We start from the raw sequence: 21,088 nt of genomic DNA, 5'->3' as shown, positions 1-21,088 counted from the left end.
AAACTTTGTCATGGTGATTCATAATCTAACGCTTTTGCTATTACCTTTTGGGAGCCCAGCACGGAAATCTGTTGCTTTCTCAAGTCTTTCCTCATTCTGCTCTGTTGACTTTTTGAATTGCTCTTGAGCTGCTTGGTGGCCGGTTTCGGGGGTATCTTGGTTCTGACTTGTGGCTTTAGAAGAAGAGGTGCAGGGTGAGGGAGAGGTGCTGGGTGACCCTGGGTCTGATCCTGCAGCTGCTCTGTTAATAGAGAATCCCATTGAAATAAGAAGCAGCTGTCGAATTTCTCAAAGAGCTTCTGTTAAAAGGAAGAGCTGGAACTGGGGGGTGTCAGGAAGCAAGTCTAAGAATACTTAGAAATGAGTTGTCCTGGTGTTTGGAGACCAAGATGTGAGGGCTTCTAGCTGTGAATCTGATATGTGGCATTGGTGTTGATGTCTTTGTTTTTAATTTCTTATCTCTTCAGTGATGTGGCTTTTGGGAGTGAAGCAGATAATTTACTAGCGTTTGATCCTTTTCAGGTTCAGGCCAAACCCATCCCTGTGGCATCCATTTGTGTCAGAGTAGGTGGCTCTGAGGTGCCTGCTGGGGTAGTCGGAGTTCTGCAGGTGCCCTAACATTGGCACGATTGCGTGTTCTCCAGGGTGGAATGAGCTTTATGGAAACTTTGAAGTTTAATCCAGCTAGTGGCAATACCTGTGCTGTTTGTGGCTTTGGTTGTTTCCTTCAAAGTCCACACCGAAGTGCAAGCTAGTTGGAGAACTTCTATGCTTGTATCCACACTTTAGCCTTCCTGAGACTGTGCCTTCGCTCTTGTGAATTCTCCTTGGTTGTAACCCCAGTCCTCATCATCTACCACATGACTTAAACCTAATTTCTAAAGTGGGATACCGAAAAGGCTTTGTTTTTTTATCAGTATGACACTGAACAAATGGGATTGTTTAAATTCCAATATGAATTTTAATTTGCGGACCCATTGGTGAACATAGTACTTTGTCTGTGTAAGCAGGTAAGCAATCTGCCTACTTGTCTAAACTGGATCATGCAGAGAGAGGGAGAAGAGGGAGTCTATTGGAAAAGCAAAGCAACTTCATATCTTAGTAGTTCCACAGGCTTTTTCTGTGCACTCTTAATTTAATTAAAAGTTTAGGGAGTAACATGGGATGAATAGCTAGTGATACGGAGTTACCTACTACTTTTTTTTAACTGGTTTTGGAGTAAACTTGTTGAGGAGAGAAGACTGGTTGGCAACTGCCCTTGTATCTTTCCAATACTTCATATGTTTATCAGTGACACTGACATAGGAGAGGGACAACAGTAAGATGTAAAGATGCAAGTCTTCATCTTTTAAACCTACTTGGTTGATTTGGGGGACTTCAGAGTGGCTTTGACAAGAGATATCTAGTACTTCATATATTTCACATTAACCCTCTGTGAAACCAAAGCTTTACTGATGGTCTCTTTTCAACAGAATTCGGAGGACTCCACCAGATTTCCCACCGTGACCACCCCACCTTTATAAGAATTATGCGGTGCCTTTTAGCTTTTCAGGAAGTTACTGTTAACTGAGGTGACTCATCTACTTGGGATTTTGTTGCTTGCCTGCTAACTTGCCTGTTTTTTGAGTTGTCCAGTTGTTTTTGCTGTGTTGATCCTGCTAGAGTGAGACTAAGTGAGCAGACTGCCAAATATCTTTATTTGGTATCTGAATGAAACCCATGCCTGGCGTATATTATAGACGCAGGCTAGTGGGACGCTATTCATAGGCAGCTCTGTCTGAGTGTATGTTTAGCGAGATGAAAATGTTTCTTTAGGAATAAAAATGTCTGTTTACCACTTGAAAGTGCTGTGGGATTGCTGCCTACATGGTAGTGATGCAGCAGAGCTGTTAATATTTTTCTCCTCCCTTCCTTCGCTACAGGCATCACAAAGCGAGTGTGAGGGTCTGCTTTTTTTCCCCCCCCCAGTCTTATTAGTTGAACATCTTTAGTGTTTCAGGCCTTGCTGTGCTTAACAATTGTTATCTGATGGGGTTTCTATGTCCTGGGGGATGCATATAAAGGCTTTCGTTACTAAAATAGTGGTCCAGGTGCTTGTGGTGTGTATGCTCTTGAGTTTTCTTTTGTGCTATGAAGTGACACCTGTAGTTTTTCAGGGGTGTTTAAACAAATGAGCAGGGGACGCTTGGATTCATAATGTTTTATATCCTGAACCCAGCTGCTTTGGCCAAAGGAGGGGTGGTTCTGTACAGCGCTTCGACCTTTCAGGTGCTGTTGTGGTCAGTTATTCCTGTCACTTCAGTGGGAGTTAGATGGCCCTGAATTGTTGGGGCTGATGAATTCTGCCATTTCCCCTTCTCCTGGCATCCGAGTGGGATAACCAAAGTATTGGTTACTTAAAGTGTTCAGGAAAAAACGGGAATGTGATGACTTTGTTATTAAAATTATTTGCATTTTAGATTTCTACTCTCAGGGTAGGTCATGTACAAATTGATAAGTTTTGTTTTGGTTTTGTTAAGCATCTCTTATTATTTAATGTATGGAGTGAGTCATTCCCTGCAGTGGGAGTGAAGCAGTGGTTCTGTTGATCAGAGCAGGAGTTACGGTAGTGAGCTTGTCTAAATTGAAAATTTATGTGTTAGGAGAGGGGTATCTCAGCAGAAGTGGTAGCTCAGTTTGTATTAACGCTTCCAAAAATAAAAAGTGAGGAGAAGGAAGAAGAAGAAAAAAAAAAGAAACCCTTTCTCAAGTGTGGATGCAGTAGTTCTGTCATGGGAAAATTTGTGTTGTTGCATTGCGCAAACAGCTGCTTCTACAAACTTTGCTTTTCCAGATTTTGGAGTTCATCCATAATAATAATTCTGCTTTTGTCTTTACAGTTCTGTTATGGGTAAACAGACTGATAGAATTGAGGGGCGAAGCACAAGTAGGGTGTTGTAATGGGAAAAGTAGTCATGTAGAGACTGGTTAAGGATGGGAACATCTTGAAGATGCCCTGCTGTTGCACTAGCCCCAGAGAATCCTGCTTCTGTGCTATGGAATCAAATCACTCTTTGTGTAAAACATAGCTGAATACAATACATGGCTCAGGTTTGAAGTCAAAAGCATTGCAGGTGGCTTTGTTTAATGTAGAACGAGTTTCTCGTACAGTAATTGGAGCCCATTCATGGCATTGCAGCCCTCAGCTGATACTGATCATACCTTCACTCTAAACTCGCTGCTCCCAGTTTGGTAGCCTCTGGATACGGGTGTGGGAAAGGGGAAACAAAGGACACATCTATAACTAATCTTGACTTGTGTTGACATTCTGTGGGTGAAACAAGTTTTTCCCTGCTTTAAAATGCTGGAGATGACATTTAAAAACAGAAATTGTGGAGCAGGGGGATAGGGCTGCACAGTAAGTTTGATCTGTCCCTTTTATAGCAGCGTGTCCCAAGGGAACTAGGGAGCTCACAGATCATTTTCCCTGGGTGGATTTTTCTGTGACTCTTTCAGTTGGAGTTTAACAAGATTTCATTGACCGTAGCAAAGTTTTCAACATCTGCTGGGTAGGGTACAGAACTGAAAGAACCTGGGCACCGATTTGTGCAGAGAAGAACAAATTCTATTCAAGGCATGTAAACATTTTACAGTCTAATGACTGCACAGTGTAAAGGACTAACGCTTGGCCTAGCTTTGTGGCAGAAATGTTGAACACCAGAGTGCAGTGAGTTTTCTCTATGCAAAACTCAGAGGTACTGATAAACTCAGATTTACTGCATAAATGGCAAAAACTTTAAGCTGCATTAACTAAACCAAGCTGATCTTGGCACTTCCCTCATAACTAGTGTAGTTGATGATGACAGTACTGATTTAGTGTGATTCACAGAGTTGTACAAGAAGAGGGTATAAACAGACCAATAGTGTTGAACCTGTTTAAAAATATATATATTCCCTCTTGGAATTTATATTAGACATTTTTGCATTAAAAATCAGTAAGTCTGTGGTGCTGCCATTCCAACCAGCTGGTAATTCAGGGGTGACTGTACAGGAAATGAGGAAAATATCAGAGATGATGCTGTGGTTAGTCCATTCCTTGACAATAACAGAAGATAATTGTTTCCATGCCTGCCTGGAACCTGCTGCATGACTTTGGGCAAGCTGCTTCTCCTGCCTGTGCCTCAGTTTCTCATAGTTTGTGTGCCATCCTTTCAGCCTGTAAGCGTTCAGGAACAGGAATTACTGAGTTTGTACAGTTCCTGGCATGCTCGAGCCTGAGGCTTTTTTTGTGCAACTGCTACATGCAGAATGCTGCTGTGCTTCAACTCTGTTTAGGTTAGCTGTAACAGCAAGCTAATGCTCTTAGTTTTGGTATTGTGTTCTCCAAATTAGAAAATATGCAGGAAAGATATCGGTAAAGTATATCAGATGTTGTGATTTTCCTGCTGTATATTCCCCTCTGAAAAATTGTTTCAGCAGCTTCATGTTGGGCCTTCCAGGCAGGTGGCGTGGTTGAAATTAGTCATAAAGACTACTTTGAAAGAGTATGGGAGAAGGGCTTGCCATAGAATGTTGATGTGATTTATGTAGATATATGTAAATAAAGGACAAGAAGCCTTCACTTTTTTCTTGTTTTTCAGCTTGTTTGTAATCCTAAAAATATCAAGGATGTCTTATTCTGTCTGGTTTTTGTTCTGCTTCGTTTTAGCTGTGCTGGAAGACTTCCAAAGGCTTGAGAATCAGAGGTGTTCTCACCTTTTTGAGTTTGAGAGCTGAATCTTTTGCAGTGATCTTGATTCCTAGATGCTCATCAGCAGTTGATTTAAGTAGGTTTAACAAAAACAAAAACCACAGCTCTATCTTCATTGCTTGGGTTTTGCTCTTCTGGTATGGATGACATGGATGATCCTAGTAGTTCCTTAGTCATCTGTATTTTCCCAGAACAGAGTGAAGTGAGCCCTGAATATCTAAAGTTTAAACAGGTTTTTGCTTGTTTCTAAACCACCCATAGCATGCATGAGAGGTTGCCAGCCCTTCTGTTTTTTCTAGTTCTTCCTTAACTTTAAAAGTATAAAAGCCAGTCCAGAAGTGCTCCCTGCATGTATCGGGGGATAAAAGACTGGTTTGCTTGAAGGCCCCATTGAAGTGGTGCCTTGCATCAGGCGAGACTTAGGAAATGTGCACTTCAACCAAAGACTTTAAGTTTGAGGATGTTGAAATTCTTCAGATTGTTTTATCATTTGAAAAACAAACTTTGAAAGAATTAAGATAAAGGTGAAAAGTTCAGCTCATTTCCTCCATTAACTGGGTGTTTAGCTTCAGCTTTAGGCCTTGAGCTGTTTTTGAGGGAGTTGCTTCTTAACGCAGTGACTGTGTCCAAAAGGAAAAAAAAAGCTTGAACTGCTAATGTCCCTTATTAATTTTCTTCAATGATATCTGCAGATGCTCTGTCCTTTGGGCAGCTCTCTCCAGCTGCACTCTAACGCAGCTTGTAACCAGGGGAGTGATTACAAGGCCTGGAATTTCTTGACTTGTGCTCTTGGGCCAATTCTGAAGGCTTCAGCCCTGCTCAGCGAAGCCTGCAGGGCAAGTCATTACTGAGCTGTATCAGATGGGAATCCAGCTCCCCAGCCTGGAGATTTGGTTGTAGGATCCTCGTTGCCTTTGCTGGAGGCCACAACTGGATGGTCTTTTTGCTTTCCTGACGTCCTTGGTCCACAGGTTGCTGTTTTCTGTGCAGGACAAGCTCTGAAACAAAGAAAGATTCTTGTGGGTTTTCTTAGAGGGTTTTGGGTTGGGAACAGCAGGTACTTTTTTGGGGTGTCTTGAGCTGTGCACATATAGTTTGAGCAAGAGTCATGAGGGACAGTGTGGTTTAACCACAGTTTCTGTCCCTTCACCGGAAGGTGCAATGGATTTCAGTGCTCTGAGGGTTTTGCATTTCTGTATTAATGTGCACTGAAATGAGCAAAGAGCTCTGAAATCCCGTTCTGATCTGGGTGTGAATTTCCCTTGGGTTTTAAATCTTAAAGGCAAAGGGATTATAATTGTAAAATATTGCCAGAGGTAGAGAGGTAGAATACTTCCTTTGTGGAGACTTCAGGTGAAAAGATGCCATATGTACTGAGCTGTTAGGCTGATCCTGCTACGGAGGTGTTAACTGTCCTTTTTTTGTAGGAGCAGCTGAGGGTTATGTTTATCACTAGCTTTTAATCTACCTATAAATTCCAGGCTCAGCCTCCTCTTTGAAACCCCTTAACATTCAAATTGTTCTTTTTCTCTCCTCATACATATCAATCGCAAGTGGTTGTGTTACTGCATTCTTGTCTCAATTGTGTTACTGCTGAACATAATTTTCCTTTTCTTCTTTTGGGATAAAGTGAGATTTTCTTTCCCTAGGAAACGGAGACTGTGTTTGTGTTGAACCTTCAAAGATCGCTTACTGGTCAGCCCACCTCCCATCTTGTACTGGAGATCTCTGCATGCCTGCTTGGCTTCATTGTCTCTTTTTAAATTTTTTTTAGAAGACCCTTCAGATGGTGTGGATTTATAGCCTCATTTGTCCTTTGGTGCCTTGAGTAAGCACGTTCCAGCAGTCTCTTCTGGGTCTCTTACTATTTCCGTTTCTGGTAAAAGCTTGAGATCCTCTTTGTCTCCTCCGCTTTAAAAGGCCTGTCTGTAGCCCTCTTTGTGGGGAGGATATTCTTTTTCTTCCAAACTTGTATGACCTTTCATCTCCCTGCCTCTCCAGCTCTTGGTCTTGCTCTCATTCCAGTCTTGGTAGTTAGCTCCTGACCATGCCGTAAATTCCTGTGAAATGCTTCTGTCTTCTAGTGTGTTAGGTGGACTTTCTGTAGCTTACGAAGCATGGGATTTTAAACTTTAGTAAGAATGGGCAAAACTCTCTGTTCATCTCCTTCTAGGCTTTCTGGGATTCCCAGAGCAGAAATACTTATTCCCTTGCATACTACTAAGTTGTCCTCAAATGGCTTGATAGGTTGAGAGTATTCCCTGGGAGTGCTTTTGGCATACAACAGCAGTGTGTTGGGGTAGAGTATGCCATGAGGAAGTACTGGGCTGACTGAGATGGTAGCAAGCATAGTTTCTTAAATCTTAACACCTCTTTAGAATGTGAAAAGAGTGTAGTGCTATCTTAAAGATTGGGAGTGTTCAATAGATGATTCTGTTGCATTTCTCCAGACTTGCTAGTCTGAACATGCCAAATTTCCTTTTTACTTGCTCAGTCTGCAAAAAAAGTAATTAAAAAAAAAAAAAAGAATATATTTCTGGAGCTTGATTGCTGCTGAGAATATTTTAGTCCTGTTTGGCAGCAGCCTGTCAGGTAACCTGATTGACTGTGATGAAACTGCAGAGAAATGGAAATGAGCTTTAAACACGTTATAATGCTGAAGCTTCAGTTTTGATCTTTATTTTGTTAACGCTTCCAGTACTAGTCACTGTACTAGAAATGCCCAGCTAAATTATTTCTTGGCCCTCAAAGGAGATATTCTTCTTCCTCTCTGGCACTGGGATGAAATGGCATCTTTCACAGTGAGATTAGATGAAGTGCGATTCCCTAATCTGGCTCATGGATCATTCGTAATACATCATTAGGTAGTCCTGAGTATGCCTCTTGTCCGATTACATTTTAGAACATGAAAAAGAGAGAAGGGAAGATGCCAGATTCGCTTGCTATGTATCAAGGCAACCTCACCCTCCTGCTTGTTCGGATCAAATCCAGCGAGCTCTGGGTGATGTGGCCATGGCTTGGTGTCTGCAGCAGTTTTTGTGCTAGTGAAACTGCTGGGTTAGAGCTGTGACTTCTTCCTTTTCTACAGAAACTATTAAACAATACAGTCTTTTAAGATGAACGTGGTGGGATAGCTTATTTCCTTTCTCATACAGGCATAACTGTCCTGGTAAGCAAGAGTAACATGAGAACTGTGGCCATGTGTGTCTGGGTCGTATCACTTGAACTGTGTCCGAATAGCTGTGGTGCAAAATAGTCTTGTAGAGAGATCTCCCTGATAGATTGTAGGAAGCTGTTAAAGATTAAGGAAGCGGTACTGGGGTGCAATAGGGGACACTAATACTCGGCCGGCAGCCCGGTTGGGTGTGGGTTTCTCAGGCTTCCAGCCTTGTCAGGAAAGAAGTTTCTGCGTCACGGGGTCCTGCTGTGGTTTGCCAGGCCCATGAGAAACTGTGCTTGGGTATTTAGGTCGTCTTACTGCCTCACATTAGCAGTAATCTGCCTAAGATGTGTGCTGTAAAGGACATTAGAAGGTGCACAAGTAGGGAAAGCTGATACAGAACTTAATTAGGTATAAGTTCTGTAATATTTGGGCAGAAGATATCTGTATAAGTTGATTATTGGCAGAATTGCTTGGGTTCGATCTTAGCTATACCCTTCCTGACAGGTTCTCTCTGGGAAGCTGCTTATGACTCTTGCTTGAGCCAATGAACTGGAAAGTACATCCCAAAACCATTTGATTTGCCTTGATATTACAGAATGTACATAAAGTGAAGGCTGAGATATCGTGTTGTTCCATGGTTTAGAACCGATTATGCTTGAATGTGGACTCTTCTTTTAAGCTTCATCACTTTAAGATAGACCTTTACATGGACATATTCCAGAAATGTCAGGGTCTGAGTCCTTAAACTTCTAGGCATTCTTCTGATACTAAAGGGTCAATTTCCCCAGGGTGAAATCTGGAGAGGGAAGGAAGAAAGTTTTACAACTCTAAAAAGAGAAGTAGTGGGAACTTTTTGTTGTTTGTCGTCATTTTAGGATTCAGCTGTGCGTATTTGTTTAAAAGCAACTCTGGAAATTTTGGGGTAGGAAATTAGAAGTCATTTTAGTAGCTTTTTTGATAAACTTACTGAAGATCTCAATTTGCTCTTAGATGCAGAGATTGGCTGGCCTAGGGAGACTGTTCAGGAAGCTCTGAGCTCCCCAGTGTTGACATAGTTGGGAAAGATTAGGGAGAATGCAAACCCAGGACTCCAGCACTAAAAACAAACTGAAAAGTTTCCACTTTTAAATGCACGTATCACACTGGTCTCTTTAATTTCTGCCTGTGCAAAAGCCTGGTGCAGCAATGGGGGATAGCCAAATGGCTCTCGGAGATACAGCGACGGTTCTGTTATCTTCAGCAGCTTTACTGTTGCATGAAAAGTAAAAGTGCCCCAACCTGACGCTTCTCAGCTGTGTAGCTGGCTTGGACCAAATCCAGAGCTCGTGGCCAGGTGGCAGCTGTGCCGGCTCGGTGTGGAGGGATGATAATAGAACTGAGCTGTAAACAGGACGCTCCACCCTGCCTCAGCGCCTCTCCTGCGCCCTCTCCTTGTGCCTGAAATGCTCTCCGGCTGCCTGCAGGCCTTTGCACCCCGGTGAGGGGCAGCTTGCCTCCAGCTGGCGCCCTGGTGTCCTCCCAGCTGACCCACCCTTCTGGGTGCTGCTTAGAAACAGAGTTGTGCTTCATAAAAGGGAAGTGAGGTTCTTGCTTTCTATATATTCATGACCTTAGATGTGTGCATTTGTCACCCATCCTGTGTGATGCGTGCAGTTGTTGCAGCAGGAGGTCATGTTCCTCTGCTCTGTCACGTCTGTCCTTGAGGTCCCTGCAGGCTGCTGAAGAGCTGATGCTCACTGGTGTCCTGGAGAAGGTCTGGAGGCCAAAAGTGACCCCGGATGTGCGGTGTTTTGGAGGACTTTGTGGAGGAGAGGGAGTAGCTTCTCATCTGGCTACAGTGGACGTGCGCTGGCAAAACACAGTGTGGGAGAAAGGCTATCCTGTTGTGATAGCGCTCGGTTCTCCTGCCAGCAGCCTAGTCGGGGAGAGCAGCGTGAGAGGAAGAGACAGCTGAAGTCATACGTAATGGAGATGCACAGCCTGTGGGGGCAATGAGGCGCTAAAGAGGAAGCTGCAAATACTAATGAGTTTCTAAATTAGAATTAGTGGTAGCTGCCTTGGATTGTTAAGTGTTGGAAGCGGGGAGCATGTCCTGAAGTGCCAGTTGGGCTGAACACAATAAGCCTTTAATCCTGTGTGGACCTTACGAGGTGTGGCTGTAGTGCAAGGACTAATGCTGCTCTAGCCCTCCCGTGTGGCTTTTTGTTTCTACTCTTTCCTCAAATGGTGTTCTAGCTGATTAAAAAAGATGTATTTAATAGTGTTCTGGAAACAGTCTCAGCTGTTTCTGAGCCCGCAGAATGCCACGCAGCAAGTGCTGCAGAGCCTTTGGATACGAAGGTATTTGGCAAACACAGCAGAGTCCTTAACAGTCTTTACACTGGTTTTAGTGTGGTTTAGCTTGCTACCTGCCTGCCATGCCCTGATTTCAGGGAGGAAGGAGAGAATGTCTGTACACAAAGCACCTGGAGCAGAGCTGCTCATGGCATTACTAATATCTTGCCAGGAGGCCACAGGGCCGATTCTAATGTGCATGGCGATTTGCATGCCTAATCAAAGCTAAATGCAAACAAACTTTTGTGCTGGCTTCAACTTGCCTCTTCATTGCTACCTTTTTTGGGTTTTGGCGATAACGCCTTCTTTCAACTACAAGGGTGACGACAAAGCTACAGAAGCGAGCAGCTATGCTGTATATATATGGGCCATCCATGCAGACCACATCTAGTTTGGAGCTTACCAGGATGTGATCTGAGCAGCAAAACGTGTGTTGTATGTGTGTCCTTGCCTTAGCCTGCCAAGAGAGACATTTGGCATCCTGTACTCTGCTGTTGGCTTGCAGTGGAGTTGTGCTGGTGTACATCATTACTGACATGAACTTAAACTAGTTTTATTTACAAAGCTTTTCTGTTTGTCCAAAAGCTACTGTTAAGAAAATACTGTCTGAATAGACAGTGTAGTCATCTCATGGAAGTTGCACAAAACAGAACCGGAACTCCTGGATTTTAGTTTGGGCCCAGCCAGCAATTGGCTATGGCAATGAGCAGATTTCATATCTTCATTTTTGGTCTTTGAGTGAATGCCCACAGCTATTAACCACGCTGAGACTCGCTTAGTCCTACTGGAGGAGCCAAAACTTTGCAAACGTTCTCGTAGCCTCCTTGAGACTGGAAGCAAGCGTTATCCCACTTCCTTGGGGGGAAACTGAGGTATGCGGCTTCCCTTCCAGTGTTGGGTCTTACCATGGGTAGCAGCCTGGCTTCTCTGACTACGCACCGTGCTCCAGCTAGGAAGAAATATGGCCCTATAGGCAGTGTTTGTAGTTCTGTAGTGCCAATGCAGAAGAATTGTGGACACGCAGAGTATTTCACTCTGTTGTGTAGTAGTTCCCTTGACTTTGGTGGAATGTCTAATCAATGGTTTCAAGCAGCCACTTAAGGACTGCAATAAAATCTCTTGTTCTAGAGAAGCAATCTCTTGGTGATAAGCGTGAGTACGGCTTTCTGCAGTGGAGTGGAGTGAGTAGGAGGGTAGGCTGGGGAGTCTATCCACCAGCCCTTGCTGGCCCACTCTGCTCAAGTGGTGTTTCTGGTGCTGTTTGCTTTTGACAGCTAACTATGAGCAGCAAAACTGCACTGTACTGGCTGGGCAGCAGCATGGCCTTGGCCCAGCAGAGCTTCTGCTACTGTAAGAGTGGGGACTTGGTGGCAATATGACTTTGGTTCCCACGAAATATTTGGACTTCTTCAGTCCGTCCATCCTAGTTCCTGTCTTGTAATCCTTGCAATGGATGTGGACGTGGTAACTGTGATAGCTGTTACTGTGTCTTGGCTTTGGAAGTCTTATTTTTTTTTCTTTCTTCCCCTTGTCTAGCTAGCGTTCCATGTGCTGCTGCTACTGAAAAGACCTGCCGGCCCAGGCAGCCCCGTGTGCGGCGCACCTCTTCGTTAGACACCATTGTGGGCTCATACCTCCTGGGACAGTGGCCACGGGATGCTGACGGGGCTTCCACTTCGTGCATGAATGACAAAGCTACCCAGGTATAAATGCTCAGAGACTGTGCATGAAGTCTCTGGGCCAGGAGAGGGTTGCAGAACTGAAACAGACTGTGTAAACTGAGGATGAGTAGAGAAAGCGTTAAATTTTTCATCTGTCCAGCTGCAACTTTCTAGGAAGACTCTTTTTTTTTTCCTCTTTTGCTTCTCAGCTTCAATTCATTCCACTTTGGTGCAGAGTTAGAATTTCCTTGGCCTTGTTTGGAGGCAGATGGCCTCTGGCTTTCTGCTCCAGTACTGGCTCAATGCTACTTTTCTTCTGGCTTGCAGTTCTGGGCCAAGTCCTTATATAACACTTGCGGGCTCTGTGCCACACACTGAGAAGTCAAGGGTGCTCCCACAGAAGGGCTTACGAACATGAACAGCACAGCTCTCTGCTGTAGGATGGAAAAGGTCCAGACCTCGAGGAACTCTTAGCAACCTGTAAATATTACTGTATGGCAGCAAATACCACTTGCCTATCTGCAGAGGTGAAAGAATTCAGAAGGATAAGAGCATCCGTTTGGTTAAGCAGTCGTTTATTTAGCACATTCAATCTCTGTTAACTTGCTGTTTGATCTTTGCTATTCAACAATTTATTACTGGGCTGTTTGCAGGAAATTCTCAATTGGATTCCAACTTCCATTGTCCTTTTCCAATGTGTTCTTGCCTGCTTTTGTTTCAGTTCTGGTGCCCAAGCCCTCTGCTGAGGGCAGAGGGCATGCTGAAAAGGAAAGGAAAGAATTTGTCTAACTTTATTTCTGTGTCAGGGAAGCACACTCTTCCTTTCTGTCTTAAGGCAATGGTGGGAACATTTAACCCCAGTGTTTTGGAACTGCAGCTACTTAGTTTTTCTTGCACATGGCCCTTTTTGGGAAAGTGTTGAAGAAGAGAGACACCTCCTTCTTCCCAGAATGGAAGATACCACTATGTTAATTCTGACTCTACTGAATATGGAGCCGATCAATCAGCCTCTGCAGTGAATAGGCCAGGTGTGCGGCAGTCTTTCATCAGTTATCTGAAGTGTCTGGCAAATGCTAATTTTACCTTGCAACATGCCTGTGAAGCAATTATCTCTGCTGTTACACACACACACACACACACACACACACACACACACACACACACACACAAACTGGGGGCGGGGGGCGCTGTTAAATGACTTGCCTATTGTTGGGAATAAAGTCCTGATTTCTAGACTGCCCTGTGTATTAACAAAATGCTCCCCATCATAGCCTCCAGGACTTTGCCACTCCTTCCATGTTTTCAGGCCTAATAAAGTTATCAAACTTGGGACTTTATCTGCTAGCCAGTACATGTTTACTTTCCTTCTCATGCAGCTACTGATCAGCTGTTTTGCAGAGCTCTGTAGATTTGCTATCTTAAGGTGGTTAAGTGAGATACAAGTGCAGGTGCTCTGTGTGGGGGTGAGGATGGCAGCAGTATACATGATTGGAGCTTGTGGCTTTAGCTTGCTGTGCAAAGCATTTTCTTCTCTCATTTTTCTGAGGAAGCGGTTTTGCCACAGTTAGTACAAAAAGTTCTGTAATTTCCTTCTGCCTTGACTTGTCTGCCTGTGAGAGGTAAGATGCATATACACTCTTTCAGGCCTTCCTATTGCAAAGAGCGTCTTTTCTTCCTTTTTAGGCCCTATTTCTCTGTGAGCCGTTCTACAGTGCTTAGTGCTGTGGGTATCAAAGCAATGACTGCAGAGATGGTGCTGAGGGTAGAGATCTGGAACCCATTAAGGCCCAAGGAAACCACTGCTGTGAGCCCAGTATAGGCAGGAAGGCAGCCCCAAGAGCAATTTTATCGGGCTTCGTTTCCAGGTGCCTGTCAGACCGGCCCAAGTGACCTCTCAAACAGGGGGTCGAAGGGTGCTGTTACTCAGGAAACTTCTGGTGACTCACGATGAGTTCCTCTGACCTCCTGCAGTGCAGGAGTGCTCCTAGGAGCTGGAGCTGAGCTTTCCACAGACCTGCCTATTGCAGTAACGTGGGATGGGGCCGGGGTCTGTCTTGTGTCTCTCAGATCTTTGACGCTTCTCGTGAGCTTTCTTGTACGTGTGATCTACAGGGATGTGAAATGACACAATGTTTTGGGATAAATGGTAAATGATGTTGGAGTTGTTTAGGAGAGAATATTCGAGGTGGGAAATGAGATCAGAAGTGCTGCGTGCTGAAACTGCAAGGTTGGTCTTGACCACGGGGTTTCCTATAGCATTGGTCTGTTCCTCAGCGTTATCTGGTGCTGTACAGAGATAGCAGCGACTGAAACTGTTCTGGACTGCTCCGAGTTCAGCAGGACTTCAGAGTAATGGTTCAGACTGAACCAACTTCTTTTCTCAAACCAAGCAAGCTGAGCACTGTAAATTAAATGGAACAAATTCTGTACCGTGTTGTCTGCTTACCGGCATTGCAAAAAGGAGCCACAGGCAACAAGACAAGTTAGCGTTAGCGGTGGAGAAGGCGTTGCACTCTGCTTACAGTGTCCTGTGTCAGGAGGGGTTTAGCTCAGAGCCTAAAACTCAGGAGAACGTTGGATTTCTGCCTCAAAATCACCTGTATCCAGTTACAAAAGGAAAACCCTGTACCTCTTGGGGTATTTTGCCCTGTTCCTTTGGATTGCATAGGTTTTAAAAGTCCTTTTGAGAGGAGAGGCTTCTGTCTTCCTCCTGACTCAACAGGACTGTTTAAAACAGCTGCTGTTCTTGCAGTAGCCCCTGGGGAGATCAGCTAAGCTGCTTGGAGAGGAACCGTTCTCAGGCCCTTGCACCTTCTGGCGAAGGAGGAAGGAGGGAAGTATCATCCAAAGCCTCCCACAGAAATGGCAGGCAGCAGAGTGACACAGGGTGAACGTTGTGAGAGGCATGGAAATGTGATGTTGGGGGAGAACACGACGGCTCCTCTCAGACGATGTGCCTTGGGACCGTTCTGACGGCTGGAGTCTCCCACCGAGTGCCAAGCTCATTGGAAGGAAGTTCACACCCTTTGCTGATCAGATTAACAGCCCCTTTTTGATGGCCATAGATGTTCGAAATGTAACTGTTGCTTGGGAAACAGCTGTGTAATGTGGTGCTGAGGCTGTTTTTCTAAATGAAGAGAGTAAGCTGAGAACTGCCAGCCCTGAGCTGGAGAGGCAGCTGGGTTCCTCCAGCGCTCGGAATCTGCGGGCCAAACGCTGGGTTTGGTTACGCCTTTGAACTCTGATACGGGAGCCTGAGGTCTCCGCAGCGAGCTGTGTGTTCTCACAGTTGGGTGAGGCTTTTCCTCTCCGTAATGCTTCTCCCTACATTGAGTGCCTGCAACCCTACGTCACTTTTCATCAGGCCGGAGCCGGTGCAGGCAGCGCGGGGGGGGCGGTTGTGGTTATTTCTCTGGAGTAATGCATTCGTGTGCTTTATCTTGCCAGGTACTTGTTGTGATTAAGCCGCTAACTTCTGAGTAGGTCTCTTGCCATGTGTGTCTGTGTGGTCCAGATGAGGTGCAGTTTTCTAACAGGCACAAATTTGGTCAAAATTACTTGGTTTTGGCAAATTTTAAAAGATAGATTCTCTTAGTGTATTTCACTGAGCATTATATTAATGGGGGAAGGCTGGAATAGGACAACGGATGGGCAGTAGTTGGTCACTTTTATTCTTTGGTCTCTACCACCAGTCTCAAAAACAGTAAATGTTGTGATTGTTCTCAGCCGTGTTTCTCGTCACTTCAGACTCCAGTGTCCTGGTATGAAACAGAAGTGGGGAAAGCCAGCTCCAGTACTCACAAGCGTTCTGCTTCTTGGGGTAGCACAGATCACCGCAGAGAGGTAAAAGAGACCACTCCCAATGCTTGAGCAAGATTGTGTTTGCAGCTAATTTGTAGGAGGTTCCTGCTTGCATGGGAGGGGAGTGGGAGGACAGGGATGAGAGGTTACTATAGGAGATGAGACTTTAGCCCTTATTCTGAGCCCTAATGCTCTGATTTAACTGGAGGCTGATCTTCTTGTTGGCTTCCTTTAGCAGCAGCCATCGTAAAGAAGCGCCACTGAAGCTCTGTGCGTTGCTTGTAGGTGTTGTAGCATATGTGGGTTCCAGCAGGGCCTTGTTCGTAGCTTTCTGTAGGTAGAAGATAACCCGGATCTACCAGAGGAAGGCACGGGCCACATTTTAATGGGGGAGTTTGACTAGGCCTTGAGAGTGCTTCTGATCTGTCCTTTGAGAGGTGGCCAGAGCTGCTTGTTGTGTGATAAACTGTCTCTATTTTGGCACTTCCTTGTGGGTTGGAAGAAAGGGGGAGGAGAGAGAAGAGACTGTCCTTTTTTGGTGGAGGAGCATTGGCTTGTCTGGTTCTGTAGCTGAAACTTTGTTTGCTAGATTGCCAAACTGAAGCAACAGCTCCAGCGAACAAAGCTAAATGGCAGAAGTGGCAAAGAAAAGGAGAAGAGCTCCCCACTCCAGGGGGACCATGCTGTCCTTGGATCGCTCAGGGTATGTTCAAGTCTCCCTTTGCTGTCGCTGTATGCCCTAATGAGGTGGAGAGCAAACTCCTGTTTCTGCTGGCAGGTGCCCAAGCTGTTCTCTGACTTCTGCTCTCATGTCTGAGAGGAGAATTTTTTTTCTCCCCCTACATACCCCTTCTTATCTCCAACATATCCCTGCAAGTGCTTTGATTTGCAGCTAGTTTATCATGTCTTTTCTGTCAGCCTTCTCCAGTCAACCTCCTGGAAGGCTTTAACTGAGCTCTGGAGAGCTGTGGGAGATGAGGATGTAACTGCTCTGAGCAGCAGCTGAGTCTGCGCAGAGGTAACTCACTTCTCTTTGTCTGACTCTGGATTGTTACAGGACTCTCCTTCGGGATTCCTTTCTCCATCTCCCATTTTGAGGCTCAGCCCCTGCTTACACAGGAGCCTTGAGGGGCTAAACCAAGAACTGGAGGAAGTGTTTGTGAAAGAACAGGGAGATGAAGAGCTTTTGAGGGTGAGTGAAGGCCCCTAGAAGATTGCCCTAATCTCCCAGGTGGTCTCTGAAATCCTTTCTTCTAAGGACGTTGCCAATATCTTCCTTGGCCGTGAGGACAGTCTGCATGTCTAGGATCAGTTTGTGCTAGGCATATAACTTGGAATTGGGCCAAGTGGCTGCTGGCTTCCCTCCTTAAAACTCGCTCATGCTGTGGGAGATGAGCCAGTGGTGACATCGGGACAGATGACACCTCATTGACAGCTATAAGGTGCTGTATTAGACTGGCATCCAAAGGCTGCTTTGTACTGTGGGGATGTGGGAGAGATGATCCCCGACAGCTTGTGAACTGGGGTGTATCGCGGTACGCAGAGGGGCCTCTGCCCTTTCTCTTTGCCTCGGGACTAACTCCTTGAAGTGGTGGCTGTGCCTGTATCGGGACCCAACACCTCCAGTAGCTGCTGTCTGCTTTCCTCTCCCTGCACCAGGCTGCTGCTGCATCATGAGCCCTCCCCTCCCCGTGGGCAAGCATGCAGCTTGCAAGGAAAAGGGGTTTCTGTAGGAGCCTGGAGAAATGAGTCCAGTCCAGCACCCTTCATAGTTTCTGGGCCAGAGGGGTAGGATTCCTTTGGCCAGTGTAGGTGCAAGTGCTGTTAAGCTTTTCCACTAGTGTGAAAGGGGGTTTCTCAATCTGTTTTGCTTCCTCTCTAGATCCTGGATGTCCCAGATGGCCACAGGGCACCAGCGCCAGCCCAGAGAGGCTCTGGAGACGCATTGCTGACCCTGGAGCCCAGCAGTAGCAGCTGCAGCAGTCTCTCTCTTTCTCCTTCCCCTTCTGTGCCCCTCCACCTTTCTCCGCACACCCCAGTGAGACTGGCAGCGGAAGAGCTCTGCTCTGCTGCGGATGAGGTGCAGCCAGATCCAAAGGAGAAAGGTAAATACTGAAAAGCGAAGAGGCTGGGAGCTCAGGGGAGACAAATGGTGCCAGTAGTGTGGCAATCTCAGTGCAATGTCTCCTGTTTCATCCCTGTTTGCATGTTGGGTTGGAAGCTGCAGTTAAGATGGGGGAGGAGAGGGTCTCAGCCAATTTGGCTAAAGCATAATGGACTCTTAAGGTTCCAGTAATTAGCCTCCAGGTGGTGGTTTCCAGTACTAGATGGGGGATACAAGCTGGGAATGAAACAGATCTAATGTTGTGGCTTTGGGATATTGTTGTAGCCTGCAGCCCTGGGGTCTAGAAAAGTGTGTCTGGTGTTGATTTAAAGAGCTCTGTTGGTTTCCTTTAAAATCTTCTCAAAAAACATCTTCCTTTCTTTCTAGAGGATGGCAGCCCTTCTCCAGTCCTGGCCTTTGCTTCTTCTCCTCGGCCTAACCACAGCTACATGTTTAAACGGGAACCTCCTGAGGGATGTGAGAAAGTCCGGGCCTTTGAAGAAGCTTTGTAAGTATGAGGAGTCATTGGCAGAAGAGAGCTCACATGAGGTTGGTGCTATAGCAGGATGCTGGGCTGGGGGCAGTGGAGGCTTCTGTTGCTGCTGCTGTTGCCACCTCCTGTTCTAGAAAGTGGGGAGCTGCCTCTAAAGGAAATACTCTCCTAGCAGAAATGTGGCTGCTCATGTCCTGGTGCAAGAGCTGGAAATCCAAATCAGTAACCCTCAGACATGCTCAGAAGGACCTTTTGGTTCCTTGCCCTTCCCAGGCAGTAGGTTTTTCTCAGCCATCACAGCATCTTGAAGAAAAAGAGCTGGTTCTCCTATAAATAAGTGTGCTTTTGAAACAAAACAGGCTCTTCATACTGCTCTGCAGAGCCTGTTCTGTGCCTGAAGAATGGGCCAGCTCACCGTAACAGCAATGCAGCTTTTAGTCAGGCTCTTCGAAGACTGCAGAACTCCGTGTGTTTTCCCTGCAACTGCAGACCCAACAGCTCTGTGCCCTTGGGAGTGTCTGTCTCTAATCGCCTCCACTCCTCTCTCTCCTTCAGATCCCCCAGCCCCAATCAGACTTTTCAGCCTTCCTGCCCAGATAAGAACAAAGTGCACTTCAACCCCACCGGCTCTGCCTTCTGCCCGGTCAGCCTGGTGAAGCCTCTCTTCCCAAACGTGGGCTTCCTCTTCAGGGGATTTCCTGCTTCTTCCAGCCCTGGCACGGGCTCGTTTACATCCTGTCAGTCCTCGGCCCCCACCCCATTCCTTGGGGTGCGGAAGGACCCCGCAGTAGATGGCTTTAGCGAGGTGTCTAAATCGTCTTCGCTGAACTACGAACACTGGAAGCGTGGCCAGCCGGAGGAGAACGTCGTCTTCCACAGCTCCCTTGTGGTGTGAAGCCTTGGGGAAGGCTGGCCGGCCTCAGCATCTCGGGCTCCTCAGCGCATCTCAGCCAGCCTGCGGAGACGAGTGCCTTGAAGTTGGGACGTGACAGCTAAGAGGCAGCCCCGGGATCGAGAACCGCAGCAGGCTTCCTCCGAGGATGACAAAAACTGTGAAGTGCAGTGTGCCACAGGACTCCTCGCTGCTGGCGAGGCTCGTTTCTCTGAGCCTCCCCTGTTCAAAGCACTTTCCTGTGTTGAAATGTCTTTGTTTCCTGTGTGATTGTTTTGCTGGTAAAGAGCAGCAGGGCACCGCTGCTGCGAGCAGAGGCAAACTCGGGCTCCCTGGCTCTGAATGAGGTTGAGCTAAGAGAATTCAGGTGGAGCTTCCCAGCCCTTCTCCCCCCTGAGGCTGTCCGGGCCTTGCTGAACCCTTGGGAGTGGGAAGGGGGGAGAAGGGGCTTTTAGGAGAGCTGCTCTTGGAGAAGGCAGAGCCTGGCCAAGATGCCTCTAGAAAATATCCATTGGAGCAGAACTTGATGTGTATCTGCACTATTAGGACAGCTCACTGCCTTGGATTGCAGAGCACCGAGGTGGTGTGAGGGGCTGGGGGGGCTGTGGATCCCTGATGGTGCCTCTTGGGGACACCTGGCACCTCAAAATGAGCCTGGAGCTCTGAGGAGCCCTGGGAAAGCCCTGCCACGTGTGGGAAAATGCAGATGGCTAAACACTGGCCTGTGCACCCCCAGCGGCACACGGAGGCCCTGTGTGCTGGAAAGCTGCTCGTGTGCCTGGGGCGAAGAAGGCATTTGCTGCTCTGCAGTGGCTTTCCTGCAGGCGGGCAAGGGTCTTCCCAGTGTCTCGGCCTCCCTGTGGGAAGAAGGGTGGAAATTAAAGGGGCAATAACCAAGGTCCTGCTTGAGGGAGGCTGCTGCTATAGAGAAACTATGTGCTGCTTTCCAGCCATGGGCCTGGGCAGCTGGCCTGGGGGTCGGGGTGGGGCTGCTCTGCTGCACCTGGGGATGAGCGTTGCACCCGGAGGGGTGACGGTTGGGACCATGTCTGGGCGGGAGCCCCTGAAACATGCCAAATCCAGCAGTGCTGTCCCAAAATGATGCCTTGGACAGCAAAGCGATAACACGGGAACATTGATTGTAATGCCTCTCGACAACAAAAGTATTTGATTCGTGTTCTGTTGCAAAGGCTCGGGGTTGTTCTGAAGGAGCCTGTTTTCTTGTATTTGATGTAGAAACTCTATTTTCTTCCAAAGACACTATTTTTGCAGCTGTTTGAAGTTTGTATTTTATGTATGTATTGCAGAGCTTAAAGGAGGAATGTTAGCTTGAAGTTCTTGTCTTGTGTTTAGAGGAGGGTTTTTTTGCAGATCCTGATATTGCCAGTTAAAAGGAAAAAAAAGAATAAATATTTCAGGCATCCGACGTACCTCTTTTCTTTGGGGTTTAATATCAGCGGGAGGCTGGGGGGAGTTGAGCAGCTTGCTGACAGCCCGCAGTAGCGGTTCAGCAGCGCGGAGGCAGCGGGACCCGCGCGGCGCCCTGCTGGCAGGCCCACCCCCGGCGGCTTCGCCACGCCCATTGCGCATGCGCGCACCCCGCCTGAGTCGCTCAGGCGACCGCCCGAACGCCGACAGGGCGCCGCCCGCTGGCTCCGCCCCCGGCCGCCGAGCCAATCCGCATGCTCCACATCGTGTTACGTCACTGTCGAAGACTCCCTAGCCGAAGGCCCCCAGCCTGGGGCTGTCCGCCGTGCCGCCTGGCCCGAGAGCCGCCCCGCGGCTGTGAGCGCGGCCGGGCCGCGGGGGCTGCGGCTCCCGCGCCGTCCCCGAGGGGCTCGATGGACCTTTCCCGCGCCGCGCCGACCGGATCCCCCGCGCCGCGCGCCCTCCTCCGCCCTGCCCCGCGCC

General features: G+C 47.1%; 1 protein-coding gene across 7 annotated transcripts in view; it reads left to right on the top strand.

Annotated features, from left to right (window-relative positions):
• Positions 1 to 20,603, top strand: part of FAM117A (family with sequence similarity 117 member A) — a 34,647-nt gene extending 14,044 nt beyond the window's left edge. For 4 of the 7 annotated variants that reach the window (XM_067311963.1, XM_067311961.1, XM_067311962.1 and 1 more), the window contains 7 exons: positions 11,763 to 11,929; positions 15,614 to 15,730; positions 16,278 to 16,391; positions 16,746 to 16,880; positions 17,571 to 17,793; positions 18,180 to 18,300; positions 18,841 to 20,603. In XM_067311963.1, the coding sequence (XP_067168064.1) occupies positions 11,763 to 11,929; positions 15,614 to 15,730; positions 16,278 to 16,391; positions 16,746 to 16,880; positions 17,571 to 17,793; positions 18,180 to 18,300; positions 18,841 to 19,180 (1,217 nt within the window). In that variant the 3' untranslated portion in view covers positions 19,181 to 20,603. The remainder of the gene's footprint in view (positions 1 to 11,762; positions 11,930 to 15,613; positions 15,731 to 16,277; positions 16,392 to 16,745; positions 16,881 to 17,570; positions 17,794 to 18,179; positions 18,301 to 18,840) is intronic. The other 3 variants (XM_067311960.1, XM_067311964.1, XM_067311965.1) reach the window with 3 other exon arrangements.
• Positions 20,604 to 21,088: the final 485 nt, after the last annotated feature.

Source organism: Apteryx mantelli, chromosome 28, assembly GCF_036417845.1.
Source record: "Apteryx mantelli isolate bAptMan1 chromosome 28, bAptMan1.hap1, whole genome shotgun sequence".
NCBI lineage: Eukaryota > Metazoa > Chordata > Aves > Apterygiformes > Apterygidae > Apteryx > Apteryx mantelli.
The sequence above is the reverse complement of the archived record's forward strand: the minus strand, read 5'-3'. Positions and strand labels throughout refer to the sequence as shown.